A 12,563-nucleotide genomic window follows, 5' to 3' on the forward strand; every position below is an offset into this window, starting at 1 on the left:
TTTTCAACAATATACAAATCTATACATACGCATTATTGTTCTCTCTATATACAAATCTATACACATTATTTTCTCATAAATATCCTTCACACTCAACACACACTATACAACTAATCAACAACCATCATGTCAATTCCGGCAAGTGTAGTTGCACCACCTTTAGTCAATGAACTTGACATAGTGATCCCAACAATAAGAAACCTTGACTTCCTAGAACAATGGAGACAGTTTTTCCAACCATATCATCTTATCATAGTACAAGATGGTGATCCAAACAAAAAGATTCATGTTCCTCAAGGTTTTGATTATGAATTATATAATCGTAACGATATTAACAGAATCTTGGGCCCAAAATCTAGTTGTATTTCTTTTAAAGATTCTGCTTGTAGATGCTTTGGATTCCTTGTTTCTAAGAAGAAGTATATCTTTACCATTGATGATGATTGCTTTGTAAGTCTTTTTTTTTTTCTTTTTTCTTCATCTCTTTTTAGTTTTTGACTTTTTTCTTCTTTAATAAGGTTTGTTAATCATGAGATTTATAATATTAAAAAAATGTTTTTAAAAGATTAACCTATGCTTTTTTTTTAAACTTTTATTTATCATATTTTAATATGTTAATAATAAAGCCTGCCACTAGCTAGTATTAGTGTTTATTAAAAGATTAGTTTGATAATTTTATTGTTTCCAAAATTTGAAATTTCACGATATAAAGATTAGCGTGACGTCGGTGTATCGTGTATGTATGATTTTTTTTTTTAAATAACATTAATCGTCAATAAAATGTTTCAAAGAAAGAAATGTCGACGAAGACAAGTGAAATTAATTTAGTAAGATGGGACACATGTTGAATGTTAGACGAAAGTAGGTGGGGATATGATGTATTGTTAACCGTGTCCTTGCCGGTGTATGGGCCCAAAAGTAATATTTTTCCTTTTTTTCTTCCTATGGCTCTCAAAATACTAATTGGATATTTAAATTAATTTAAGATAAGTCTATTAACCCAAATTGGGAAGAACCAATTACCTAAACATCTTGAGTTGACTGAACTAAACTACACAATGCCGTAATACCGAAAACCTAAACTACACAATGCCTTAACGACCCTAAATCTCCTCCGATGTCGACACACCCACGTGCGTAGACGACCCTAACGACCACAGAGTTCAACAGCGGCCTTGTAATGGTTGACACCACCATCTCGAAGGTAGGCCTTCGACACTGGGGTGGATAGGCCCATACCGGACACTCTTAGCAATTTTGTATGCGATATAAAAATTGTTATGATGGAATTGCATACCTTTGATAAGTGGTTATGACTTTTTATGGCCCAGTTAGAAAGTTAAAATTAACCCAATATACCAGTCACTGACCAATAATAGTGATTCGGCAATATGAAAAGTAGTACTACAATTTTAACTGTTCCAATCTGTTTTTTTTTTTTAATGGTCAGGTTGATAAACTATTGTAAATGGATTTTTCTAGTATCATATGACAATGTAAATAATAGTTTAACGATCAATAGTCTAATACCATTGAGAGAAAAGCCACTAGGTAAGATGTTTGTATAACGAAAACTAATACTAACCATTTAGGCAAATTTTTTGCTTGCCTCCAATGACTTGTTAGTTGTTACACTATTTTGTATATTGGCATTTGATGATCAAATAAGTTTGCTTAGCATTTTTTCCCCCCCATTTTAATAAATTGAGAATGAAAAAATATAAGAAAACTTAGTTGCAACTTTTAAGTGTATCAGAATGCTACTCTGAGTCTCTTATAAGTGGGAAAGATACACGAGTTAATGTATGAGGTTTTCCTTGTACAGGATACCCAAGAATGATGAGTCTGAGTCTTTATGACTCGAATGTATGTGGCTTAACTGGGACATCGAAAAGATTATAAAAAAAAAAAAAAAACCCATATTTTTTCAGCCCAATATGCATTTTGTTTCATTGATTGTCGACGTGCTTCTGTTTGACTAGATGTGATCCAAGTGGGTTCAAGTTCTTGGAGAGCTTATTTACCAAAACAAATACGAGTAGTATTATATTATTATCTATATACGATTCCCCTTCATTCTTTCTTGATGTTGTTTACAGAATTGGGTTCTTTTGGGGTATAGTGAATGGTTTATATAGAATTCCATCTCCAATACAGAACCGGAAAGTGCATAGGGTATTAAAAATTTTCTCTGCAATTATTGTTGTTATTTTATAGCATCTCTAAAGAAAACCTTTTTATCAGATTCCCACTTAAAGTTGCACAGAAGTCGGGCCTATACGCTTTTCAATGCTCTCAGCGTAACCAAGCTTAGGACCGCACTGGCGCACTCTAGCCAGAGCATTCTCGATTTAAAAAAAAAAACTGGTACAATACATGCATAAGCATGATTGTAGCACGCCATGTTCGGAACTTGCCTTATTTGGGCTTTTTGGGGTTGGGTTTATGACCCGGTCTCAGGCAGAGGCCCGTTTGTGCAAACTCTCCCATCTGTAGAAGTTTTGTATCTTTTCACATGCTAAACTTTTTCTAATACATGCTAAGGTTTTTGTGTCCTATTTGTTTTCATCATTACTATTTTCATTTATGGAGTCTGTTTACATCTTATAGAAAAATGAATACAAGTAGTAAACCATTTAGCGATTTATATCAAATGTGTAACTTGTTATGTGCACAAATTTTGAGTTTCATATGTTCAAATGAAGGTTGCTAAGGATCCAACCGGGAAAGAGATCAATGCCTTGGCACAACACATCCACAACTTGTTGACACCGTCGACACCCTTTTTCTTCAACACATTGTATGATCCATATAGGGAAGGCGCTGATTTTGTCAGGGGATATCCCTTCAGTTTGAGGGAAGGTGCCCCCACAGCCATCTCTCATGGACTTTGGCTCAACATTCCTGACTATGATGCTCCTACTCAGCTTGTAAAGCCACGTGAGCGCAACACCAGGTCCTACTCTTTGCTTTTTGACTTTATTTTTTAATGTTTAGACTTTAGATAATAAGATTGTGTTCCTGATTATTGTATTCATATAATGAGTCTCATGCGGTGCAGCTGATCACATACTTGCCCCTTTTAAAAGTCTCGTTTCACACGACCTTTCTATATTTTTATCACAGAAGTTTTCTTTTTTGGTCATTTTAGTATATGGTTTGTTAAGCAAATGGTAATCTGATGATTATGAGTTTTAACAGCAGAAACATATCAAACATTCTGCGTTTCATTACAGTTGAATTACACTCTAAACACCCATAAACACATGTTTCTAATTACTTAAATGCTTGGAAATTTGCAGGTATGTGGATGCTGTTTTGACCATCCCGAAAGAGACCCTTTTCCCTATGTGTGGGATGAACCTTGGTTTCCACAGGGAACTCATCGGACCCGCCATGTATTTTGGGCTTATGGGAGACGGTCAGCCTATTGGTCGGTATGATGACATGTGGGCTGGATGGTGTGCTAAGGTAAAGCTGTCTTTCATTGTTTCAAAAACATAGAAGTGAACAATCCTTTCTACTTGAAACCTCAAATTAATGAACCAGCAAACTTGCACGAAAGAAAGAAAAATAAAATCCAAAACGAAAAAGAAATAAAAGGGAAGAAAGAAAAAATTGTATGCAGCAAAAAGTATGAAATAGTTTTTGACATCAGTAACTCTGATAGAAAATTGTATGTGGCAAAACGGGGTGGTTAGGCGGGTTAGGTTCTAAGATTAGTTAAACTGATCGAAATGATAAGCTTTAAAGTTTATACCTCGTTAACATAGACACGTTGAAGTTGCCATCTAAATGATAATCAATTTGCATTACATTTGATCGTTTTAACCTGAGGCCCAACTATCGGTTAAAGACTTGTACAAATTTCACAATCCAAACTGACATAAGAGGAGATATATAAAAGTCTCCTGCTTGAATCTTGGACATTTTTGCCCCTCACATGCGACATGTCATGTGATTATATAACTTTTATCATGGGTTTAGCCGATTCTATAGCTGTTTGGGTCCATATTCAATCGCTTTGATTTAGTCTTGAAATCGTTGTATTGACCAAATTATTGTGAACTTGCAGGTAATATGTGACCATTTGGGGCTAGGGGTGAAAACAGGATTGCCATACATTTGGCATAGCAAAGCCAGCAACCCATTTGTCAATTTAAAGAAAGAATACAAAGGCATCTATTGGCAAGAAGACATCATCCCATTTTTTCAAAAAGTCACTCTCCCGAAACAATGCAAGACGCCACAAGAATGCTACCTTGTCCTCTCAGAGCTTGTGAAGGAGAAACTTGGCCCGATTGATCCTTATTTTGAGAAGCTTGGGGATGCTATGACTATATGGATCGATGCTTGGAATGAGCTCAACCCATCAACTGATGATGCAGCCACGGTCAAGATTGAGCCTTCTAAACCCAAGTAGAGAGCAGTTCAAAAAAAAAAGAAAAAACCCAAGTAGAGACGTGCAATCAAATAACGTCTACCTGCATTTGCTCCCTATTTTTAGTCTTCTTTATTGTTGAAACAATATTTTGTTTTCAGAATAATATTTCACCGGCTTTGTGTAGACTCTTTATGGAGTATATTACAGAGATGTAACTTATGATTCTAGTTATGGCTATTACAGTGTCTCTATGTAGTAAAACAACATTCAAAAGATAGCGCTACAAATCTACAATGCATTTTCTGTAGGTGTTTCCGACCCTGAAAAACTGCTTAGCCAAATTAGGCCTAAAATCGCATAATTGGTTATAAAAACGCAACGCTACTTAACAGCAGAAAGTAGGAACAAACTTAAATTTGAAAAGAAGTCAATCAGCATACAGAATGTTGATTCATTGCACTATGAGACTATAGTTTGTTACCAAGAGATGTAATTCAAAAGAACAAGACACATAAAATCTAATACACCCAATGGTTTTATTTCATGTTGGTACTAAAACTTGTTCATCTTGACCACTACACTTGAACACAACACCACCAAATGCAAACAACATTATAAGTACAAAAAACATAAATTTCCCAACACTACCATGCACCCGGGGTCCACCTATGTGAGCATTTTTCGCTGCCACCATCACCGTCACATCCTTTTCCACCATCACATCCTTTTCCACCATCACATCAGACCGCGGAGAACCCATACAGACCTTATCATTATTCTCGTCACATTTTTCAACACCTTGATAAGAACACTGCGTACTAACTTCACTTTTTTCATCCATATCCAAACATTCGTCACGTATTTTCACATCTTCATCAGAATCCACATCCGAGTCTTCAAATAGTCTCCTTCCCTTAATCCTACCATTATCAAAATCTGCCGCTCGTTGTTGAACTATCTCAACGGCGGCTAGATCACATTGTTCCAAAGGCGAGTTTTCGTTTTGTAACGTTGACATTAGTTCTTTTGGAGAATTTTCGTACATTTGAAAGAACATGTTTTCATCCACGACGCTGACTGAACTCCTTCGGGTGGATGTTGAAAACGATTGTTTGATGGAATCCCATTCCATTTCAAGATATTGGTATTGTTTTTGAAGTTGTTCGTTTTCTTTGTTATCTTGAAGTGCTTTAAGTAATGTTTTTGATGTTGTTCTTTTCATGGTGATGTGGGGCTGATTTGTTTTTAAGCATAATGATGAGATTAACTTTTTTAAAAGACATTTTAGTTGAGATTCTTTCCGGATTTTCTAAACTGCCCGTATATGATTTTCGAATTTCAAACTTGGTTCACTTGATCTCATATTTAAATTTTGATTGATATATGCTTCAATTCAACAACGGTTCCCTCTAAATATGACATTTTATATATACATTTTTTTGAATTTGAATTTTATTGTGAAAAGGTTTTGCTAAACAATACAAAAAACAAATAATTCCTAGAACATAATTATTATGAATCGCTATATAAAAAAATTTGTCAAAGTACGAAGAACCCTTGAATTTGATCAAAATAACCCATTTTAATGAAAACTCTCAAATCCATTGAATTACTGGACCTTACTTCGAGTAATTACAATAAGAGTTAATTGCACAAATCTATGATTGTGTTTTGCACATTTTTGTGGTTTTCATCCCTGTAAGTTTGTTTTAATGAATTTCGTCTTTATAGTAATTTTTTTTTAACACTTTATATCCTTTTGAGAGATGAAAAACACGAAAAGTGTACAAACTTTTTTAACACATTAAAATCTTCAAAAGGATGTAAAGTGTTAAAAATGTTTACTTTAATAACGAAATTTACTAAAAAACCTTAGAGAGATAAAAGCCATAAAAATGTGCAAACCACAAGGATGATTTGTACAATTAACTCTAACAATAATTTAAGTCATACCTTAAATGAATAATATAAGATGAAAAATTAGATATTCATAAGTTTTCTCCTTCCACTTTTGTTATAATTTTCGACACACATATATACATACACCTCAAACTTCAAATTTTCCTTGATAGGTGGGTTTTGATTAATAAAAAAGAAAACCGATATGCACTTAGGCACAAACATACATAACATAAAAATCACACTTGGAAAGGGTGGACAATTAGCTAGAGAAAAAGGGAAATCGGCTACATTAAAATTACCTTTTGAGGAGGTCCATTTTAATATTCAAAAACTGCTCAGCAATAGTCGGACAAGTAAGGAATGTTGGGGTGAACCAGAAAAGGTTGGGTAAAGCCGGATCAAAGCGTTGGTAGAAAAACCCACAACCCCTTGGGGTTATCCCGTATTTTAAAAAAAAGTAGAAATTTGTTAAATGTTATTATTATTATGATATTTTTTGTTTAATTTTATTTAACGAGAGATACGAACACACAAAAGAATAAAAAGATGAAAATGAAGGAAAAAAAGAGATATAAGTGGAGTATATGTGTGAAAAAAAAAGTGTTACTTTTTCAAAGTGTCATTCCTCTTTAATTTTGGGTTATAAAATACTCAATCCAATAACAATTTCAACTAGTTAAATACTGTATTTCTAAATTTAAAATAACAACGAATAAATTGCTCAATGATATAAGGCATCTCACAACTTTGAATCTTGCTAAGGGGGCATAAGTTTATTCTAATTAAATGTTGTACATTTAGATAGTTTAATTGGGAGGTTTTTCGTCCTACAAGATATTGACGGTGATGAGGTTCTCTAGCACGGACTCAGTTAAAACAATTGTTACACACCTTTAAAAAAATACTTTAAAACCAAATGTACAATAAATGTTAATTTATTATATCTTTTTAAAACTTCATATGTTACAACAAACAATTTTTTTATTTTTTCACAGAATGTCGTTATATATATCTCTACTTCTAAAACTCACTTTGTCATGTTGTATTACAAACCCTTATTTTAGTTTAAAAACCAAAAATTTAAATAACTTCTTAAATTTTAACCTCATTTATTTCAAGGGAAAAAACAAAATATAAATTAAAAAAAATCATAAAACAAAACAAGCCCACACAATGTGTCATAATTTTTTTTTTCAAACACAATATCATTATATGCATCACTACTTAATATACTTATCTAAAGAATGGTGATACCAATATCACCAAAATTGATACATTTACCACAGAGTATAAATTATATAACATACTGTACAAGTGTTTAATGCATATTTGTGATAGGTTTATTAATTTTTATGGTACGAATATCAGTGTCTTTATCTAAAACTCATTTTGTCATATACACTCTTTTCTATTTTTAACTACATACTTCCTCCTTCCCATATTAAGTGTGCTATTTGACTTTTTGAGTTTTTTTTTATAACTTTAACCGTAAATATTTTTGTTTGTATTATATAACACTTGATATAACATATATGAATTGATTAAGTTTTAAATGTATTTTTCATTGATATAATTTTCATCAACTAATATATAACACAAATAAAGATATTCACGGTTAAAGTCGAAAGAAAAATACTTAAACAATAAAAATAACACAATTAAAATTGATCATATAGAGTATATTTTAAGAGAAAAAAACATAAAAAAAAACAAAAAAAACAATAACCAAACCCCCCCAAAAATATATATTCAACCTCAAAATTCCTTGAAAACAATCACACAGCCACCACCACCACCACCACCACCAGTCCACCACCAATGGAATCATCAAGGCCATCGTCACACCCATCATCAACAATTGATCTCATCGGAGAAGACCTTCTTCAAAACATCGTCAGCAGACTTCCAGCCACCTCTTTCGCCTTTGCTGCTTGCGTCAATCGTTCTTGGCATCTCGTTTGTGATCGTCTCCTTCTACGCCCTAAACTCTCCTCCGCCTGTTCCTTTCATTCTTCTCTCAACGTAATAGACCAACAACTATACATACATACATATATATATATATATATACCATTCCAATTTCAATTATTTATATAACTTATGTTATTTAATTTTTATGTATTTATTAGGTTGCAGTTGAAGATGTGGTGGGTAAAGTATTATCCGGTCCGATTCGGCCTCATTTCGCTATTGCTTCTGTTGGTCCCTACTTTGATTTCCGCCTTGCCCACCAACTTGTATGTTTTCTTTTTTACTTATGCTTACAAAAGTTTATTACTTTTGCCCAAAGTTGTTATCTTTTTTATCCAATGAACTATTCTTATTTAAAAAATTTAACCTTTTCGATATAACAAGATTGTTTTCCGTCACCAATGTATGCAGGTAACCTTCTATGTAAGGTTAGTTAATGATGTGGCGAATCGCGCCACATCATTAATAATGTTATAGAAGGTCTCACTTGCGTACATTGGTGACACAATAAAATCTTGTTATATAGAAAAGATTAAATTTTTTGATAAAATAGTAGTTCGTTGCATAATGCATACAATGACTATTTCGGTTAATGTTAGTTACATTTTTGTGTCACAAATATGAATGAAATGTCTTTTTTTTTTCTTGTTCTAATTTACGTCTTGGACTTGAATATTATGAAAGCACCAAAATTTAAGCAACTTTCGCCAATTTGTCATTGTACAAATTTTTAGTGTTTCGTTACCAATGTCTGCAACTAACGTTCTATGTAAGCTATAAGTATTCATATTGGTCACTGACTAAAGGTTTGTTGCATCGAAACGTTACAATAAACAGCTCATTACTTACAATGATATTAGATGGAACTATGAACCGTACAAACTCTGTTTTGAAAAAGTTTTATTGATAGTATGAATGATATGCAGATCAGTGCAAAACTAGGCTCAAAAGTTCCAGTCATTACAAATGATCCCTCTGGAATTATCGGAAGGAATGCGTTTTCTGATGAATTCAAAGAGGTTTACTACTGTTTTCTGCTTGTGAATAGGTTTTTTTCAACAGTATGTTTAACTGTTGTTATTGTTTAGTTACAAGAAAGTAATGATTTTTATTAATCTGCAGATTCAATGGGAAGTTACGGAGGAAGATGATGATCCAGGGGAAAATCACGGTGTATCTGATAGTGCAAATAGAGCAGTTATGTTGACAGTTGGATTTGTTCCTGGGCTAAAAGTTGAAGCAATCCCACTTCTAAAACAAGCTGAGGTAAAAATATTGTTCAACTAAGCATTACACTTGCAGTCATCATGCTAACCTAAGAAATATAAGTGTGATTGTATTTCTTTCGATTTTGGCTTATATTAGTGTGCATGCATCTATTAGGAACCACACGTTGTCATGGTTGACAAATTTGTGATGGACATTAGGGAGTTTTCCACCTCTATTTCAGGACGTACATCCCCTGCTGCCATAATAGTATTCAATGTGAGTGGTTACTCATTTTTTTGGCATATATGTTGCTAGAAATGTGTTTTGATGTTGTTTGACAAGATCCTGGTGAATTTATTAACAGCAACCTGACGTAGGTGTGAAATCCGTTATGGAAAAGTTGGGTGAGTCTTTAAATTTGGAAACACCATGAGTGTCTTGCTCTCTTATGCTGAGTTGCTGATGTATACAACTACTTTTATTGGTTTCATTATTGTAGACTATGCCATGTCTCCAGATACGGTCATTGTTGGTGATGGTGGCTGTGAGTTCATACATCGCAGTGAAAATTCTAAGAATACGACCATCTCAGATGAACAAATATTTGTGGCTGTTGCATTGGTATTTGCTTTCGATCAGAACAGATCTCCAGGTAAATCCAAAACGAAACTACTTTCTTTTAGTGGCTAAAGTTAGACATTCAGAAGCATCATCAATAGTCATCAACCAGATCCATTTTCATTTTGCAAGTATATATTCATCTATTGCATTTCAAGGTTGATTTCTCTCGGTTTTGAATAATTAGTATGATTTTTTAGTAGGTACCGGACAAACTCAGTTTCATGCTATATTATCAAGTGGGTTGTCGCCCATTGGCCCCACATACAAGGCAGCATCTGTTAGAGAGAAACCGCATGATTCTTTGACTTGGCTCACTGCAAGAAGAGATGGATCGCGTGAGAATCTTGATGGTGAAACTATTTTGAGTCAAGTTTATGACGAAGTATGCTACGCTTCATTCTAATTAACGTGTTTTGCTTGTGAATACAATATTTACCATTCTTTGTTCTCCAAAGTCGTATGAATTATGATTAGTCCTTTAGTTGTATTTTTGATATTGAATTCCTTATGACTGCTGTTATAACAGTTAGGTGACCGGATTCAGTTTCCTACTTTCTACATCGGGGTAACAAAGAGAAGAAAATGCTCCGTTGGGAAGGAGAAATTGGGATGGATAACTTCCCTGGCATTCCATGAAGTTTTGGGGTAAGTGAACATTCCTGTTGTTGTTTCATATGCAGATACGGCCATTTCAACCCATTTATGTATGAACAGGTCAGCTACTCAGTCTGGGTAATTATTAAGTGTGGAATCAAAAAGTTTTGCCGAAAGGGGATCGGGTTAAAAGTTGAAAGTCTAATTTTGATGTTCTGACTCTACTAAATCACTTTTTTTAAAGTATATTTTTATCGTATAATAACATTGGAATCATGTATCGTGTGTCAACTTTTTCCAATAATGAACAGTAAAAGGTCAGCGGCTCAACCCAGCTGATACAAAAATTTGTTTCACCTCAAACCTGTTCCGGCCTGTTACCAACCTACCTAGTCCCTCATTTTCCACCTATTAATTTCTTTTTGTTTGGCCTCTACAAGTCTACGTATGTCATCAGTTATAACATAGTCAACTTACCATAGTTCACATCTCAGGATATGAGCTTGTGATTTGTGAAACACAGTTTTCTGCTCATTTTATGCTTATACATGAGCTGTGATAAGAGTGTCTTCTTTCTCTTTAATTCTTTGACCGATTTACTAGTTTATGTTTTATGTCTATAAGTTCAAATAAGTGAGATAAGAAGTATGTAAAGAGTAACATTTTAAATGGGTCCCATAGTTCCCCAAAATGAAGCTTAATGCTACAGGGCCGTCTCCAAGAATGCTTTAAAGAAATAAGGCCCTCGGCAAAAAGAAAAAATGGGCCCTCAAATTATAATCAATAAATTAAATAAAAAACAATAATATAATATGTTAAATCTTTGTATCATCACAATTATACAATATGTTAACATAAAAAAAAAAAAAAATACTGTACCTGGAAGTTTAGAATCAAAGAGAAAAGAGTTATACATTACTTGGGCCACATAATTTCTGAGAGAAAAGAATACTATAACCCAAAGCTATATGTCTCAATTTTTGGGCCCCTATGATTAATGGGCTCTAGGCTTGGGCCTAGCCTGCCTATGCTAGGAGCCGGCCATGCTTAATGCGTATGACCCAAATAAATCTTTGCTTTATTTGAAAAGTTCTATTAGTAATCCACAGTTGGCTGTTACAAAAAATTTACGAGTGGAGGTAGCCATACGAAGTTGCCTGTTACCAAACTGCATGGCTGGTTTTATGTTTCTCTTTTATTATGAGTATTGGCTTTTGATCTCTTCTTTAGAAGCTGCTTATTGTGGGGTATTGTTATCATTATCATGCAGGGATAACCAGGAGTATCTATTTGTTGGTGATATTGGCATTAAAACAGGCGATACCTTCCGTTTTTACCACTCAGATTCCACCACTGCTCTATCTTCTATTTCCAATGTATCTGACCAGTTAAGATCTTTCAAGGAAGCGAGCATCGCTGATGGTAATAAGCGGGAGGTTTTTGGCAGTCTTATTTTCACTTGTTGTGGTCGAGGTGAGTCGTTCTTTGGCCGGCCAAACGTTGACAGCTCACCGTTTTTGGAAAATTTTCCTGGGGTGACATTTGGCGGGACATTCTGTGGCGGTGAAATTGGACGTGGTGATTTAACCCCCTATGTTACAGGATCTCAAGAACAAAAGTCCATTCGTTGTTGCCTTCATGTTTACAGCGCCGTCTATTTAGTCATGTCATACACTCCATCGAACGGAAACTAAGGTGATTTTGTTGTACATATTTAACTAGACAATCTCCATCTAGTTACTTGAGTTGATTTACTTGGATTTTGTATGTGTAACAAGTTTTTTAAAAGTTTTTGTATTTTTGAGTGTTTCTATTGTACTTTGATCATTGAGTGTACTAGTGCTCCAAGTAACCATAGATGACCATAACCAATTCATTCACC

General features: G+C 34.0%; 2 protein-coding genes across 4 annotated transcripts; both read left to right on the forward strand.

The window, feature by feature from the left end:
• LOC122608426 (UDP-arabinopyranose mutase 1-like) lies at positions 1-4,621 on the forward strand. The gene is made up of 4 exons (XM_043781534.1): positions 1-450; positions 2,706-2,956; positions 3,303-3,471; positions 4,076-4,621. Exons 1-4 carry the CDS (start codon positions 127-129, stop codon positions 4,421-4,423), a joined length of 1,092 nt encoding a protein of 363 aa, XP_043637469.1. The 5' UTR covers positions 1-126; the 3' UTR covers positions 4,424-4,621.
• A 3,410-nt stretch (positions 4,622-8,031) lies between these two features.
• LOC122608424 (F-box/LRR-repeat protein At5g63520) lies at positions 8,032-12,488 on the forward strand. 3 transcript variants are annotated; one of them, XM_043781531.1, is made up of 10 exons: positions 8,032-8,308; positions 8,416-8,523; positions 9,184-9,276; positions 9,380-9,523; positions 9,641-9,742; positions 9,831-9,870; positions 9,966-10,118; positions 10,285-10,469; positions 10,614-10,732; positions 11,952-12,488. In XM_043781531.1, the coding sequence occupies exons 1-10, from the start codon at positions 8,105-8,107 to the stop codon at positions 12,373-12,375; spliced, it is 1,572 nt and encodes a 523-aa protein (XP_043637466.1). In that variant the 5' UTR covers positions 8,032-8,104; the 3' UTR covers positions 12,376-12,488. The 3 variants fall into 3 exon arrangements, with proteins under 3 accessions (XP_043637466.1, XP_043637467.1, XP_043637468.1); XM_043781532.1 differs by having other exon boundaries at positions 10,288-10,469; XM_043781533.1 differs by having other exon boundaries at positions 8,228-8,308; positions 9,189-9,276.
• The last annotated feature ends 75 nt before the right edge of the window (positions 12,489-12,563 follow it).

This window comes from Erigeron canadensis, chromosome 7 (assembly GCF_010389155.1).
Source record: "Erigeron canadensis isolate Cc75 chromosome 7, C_canadensis_v1, whole genome shotgun sequence".
Taxonomy (NCBI): Eukaryota; Viridiplantae; Streptophyta; class Magnoliopsida; order Asterales; family Asteraceae; genus Erigeron; species Erigeron canadensis.

Excerpts from the sequence above, each read along its gene's own strand:
- LOC122608424 (XM_043781531.1), top strand. The coding sequence starts at position 8,105 with ATGGAATCATCAAGGCCATCGTCACACCCATCATCAACAATTGATCTC. Across the intron at positions 8,309-8,415 it reads CCTTTCATTCTTCTCTCAAC|GTTGCAGTTGAAGATGTGGT; the intron begins GTAATAGACCAA and ends TGTATTTATTAG. Across the intron at positions 9,743-9,830 it reads CTGCCATAATAGTATTCAAT|CAACCTGACGTAGGTGTGAA; the intron begins GTGAGTGGTTAC and ends ATTTATTAACAG.
- LOC122608426 (XM_043781534.1), top strand. The coding sequence starts at position 127 with ATGTCAATTCCGGCAAGTGTAGTTGCACCACCTTTAGTCAATGAACTT. Across the intron at positions 451-2,705 it reads CCATTGATGATGATTGCTTT|GTTGCTAAGGATCCAACCGG; the intron begins GTAAGTCTTTTT and ends GTTCAAATGAAG. Across the intron at positions 3,472-4,075 it reads GGGCTGGATGGTGTGCTAAG|GTAATATGTGACCATTTGGG; the intron begins GTAAAGCTGTCT and ends GTGAACTTGCAG.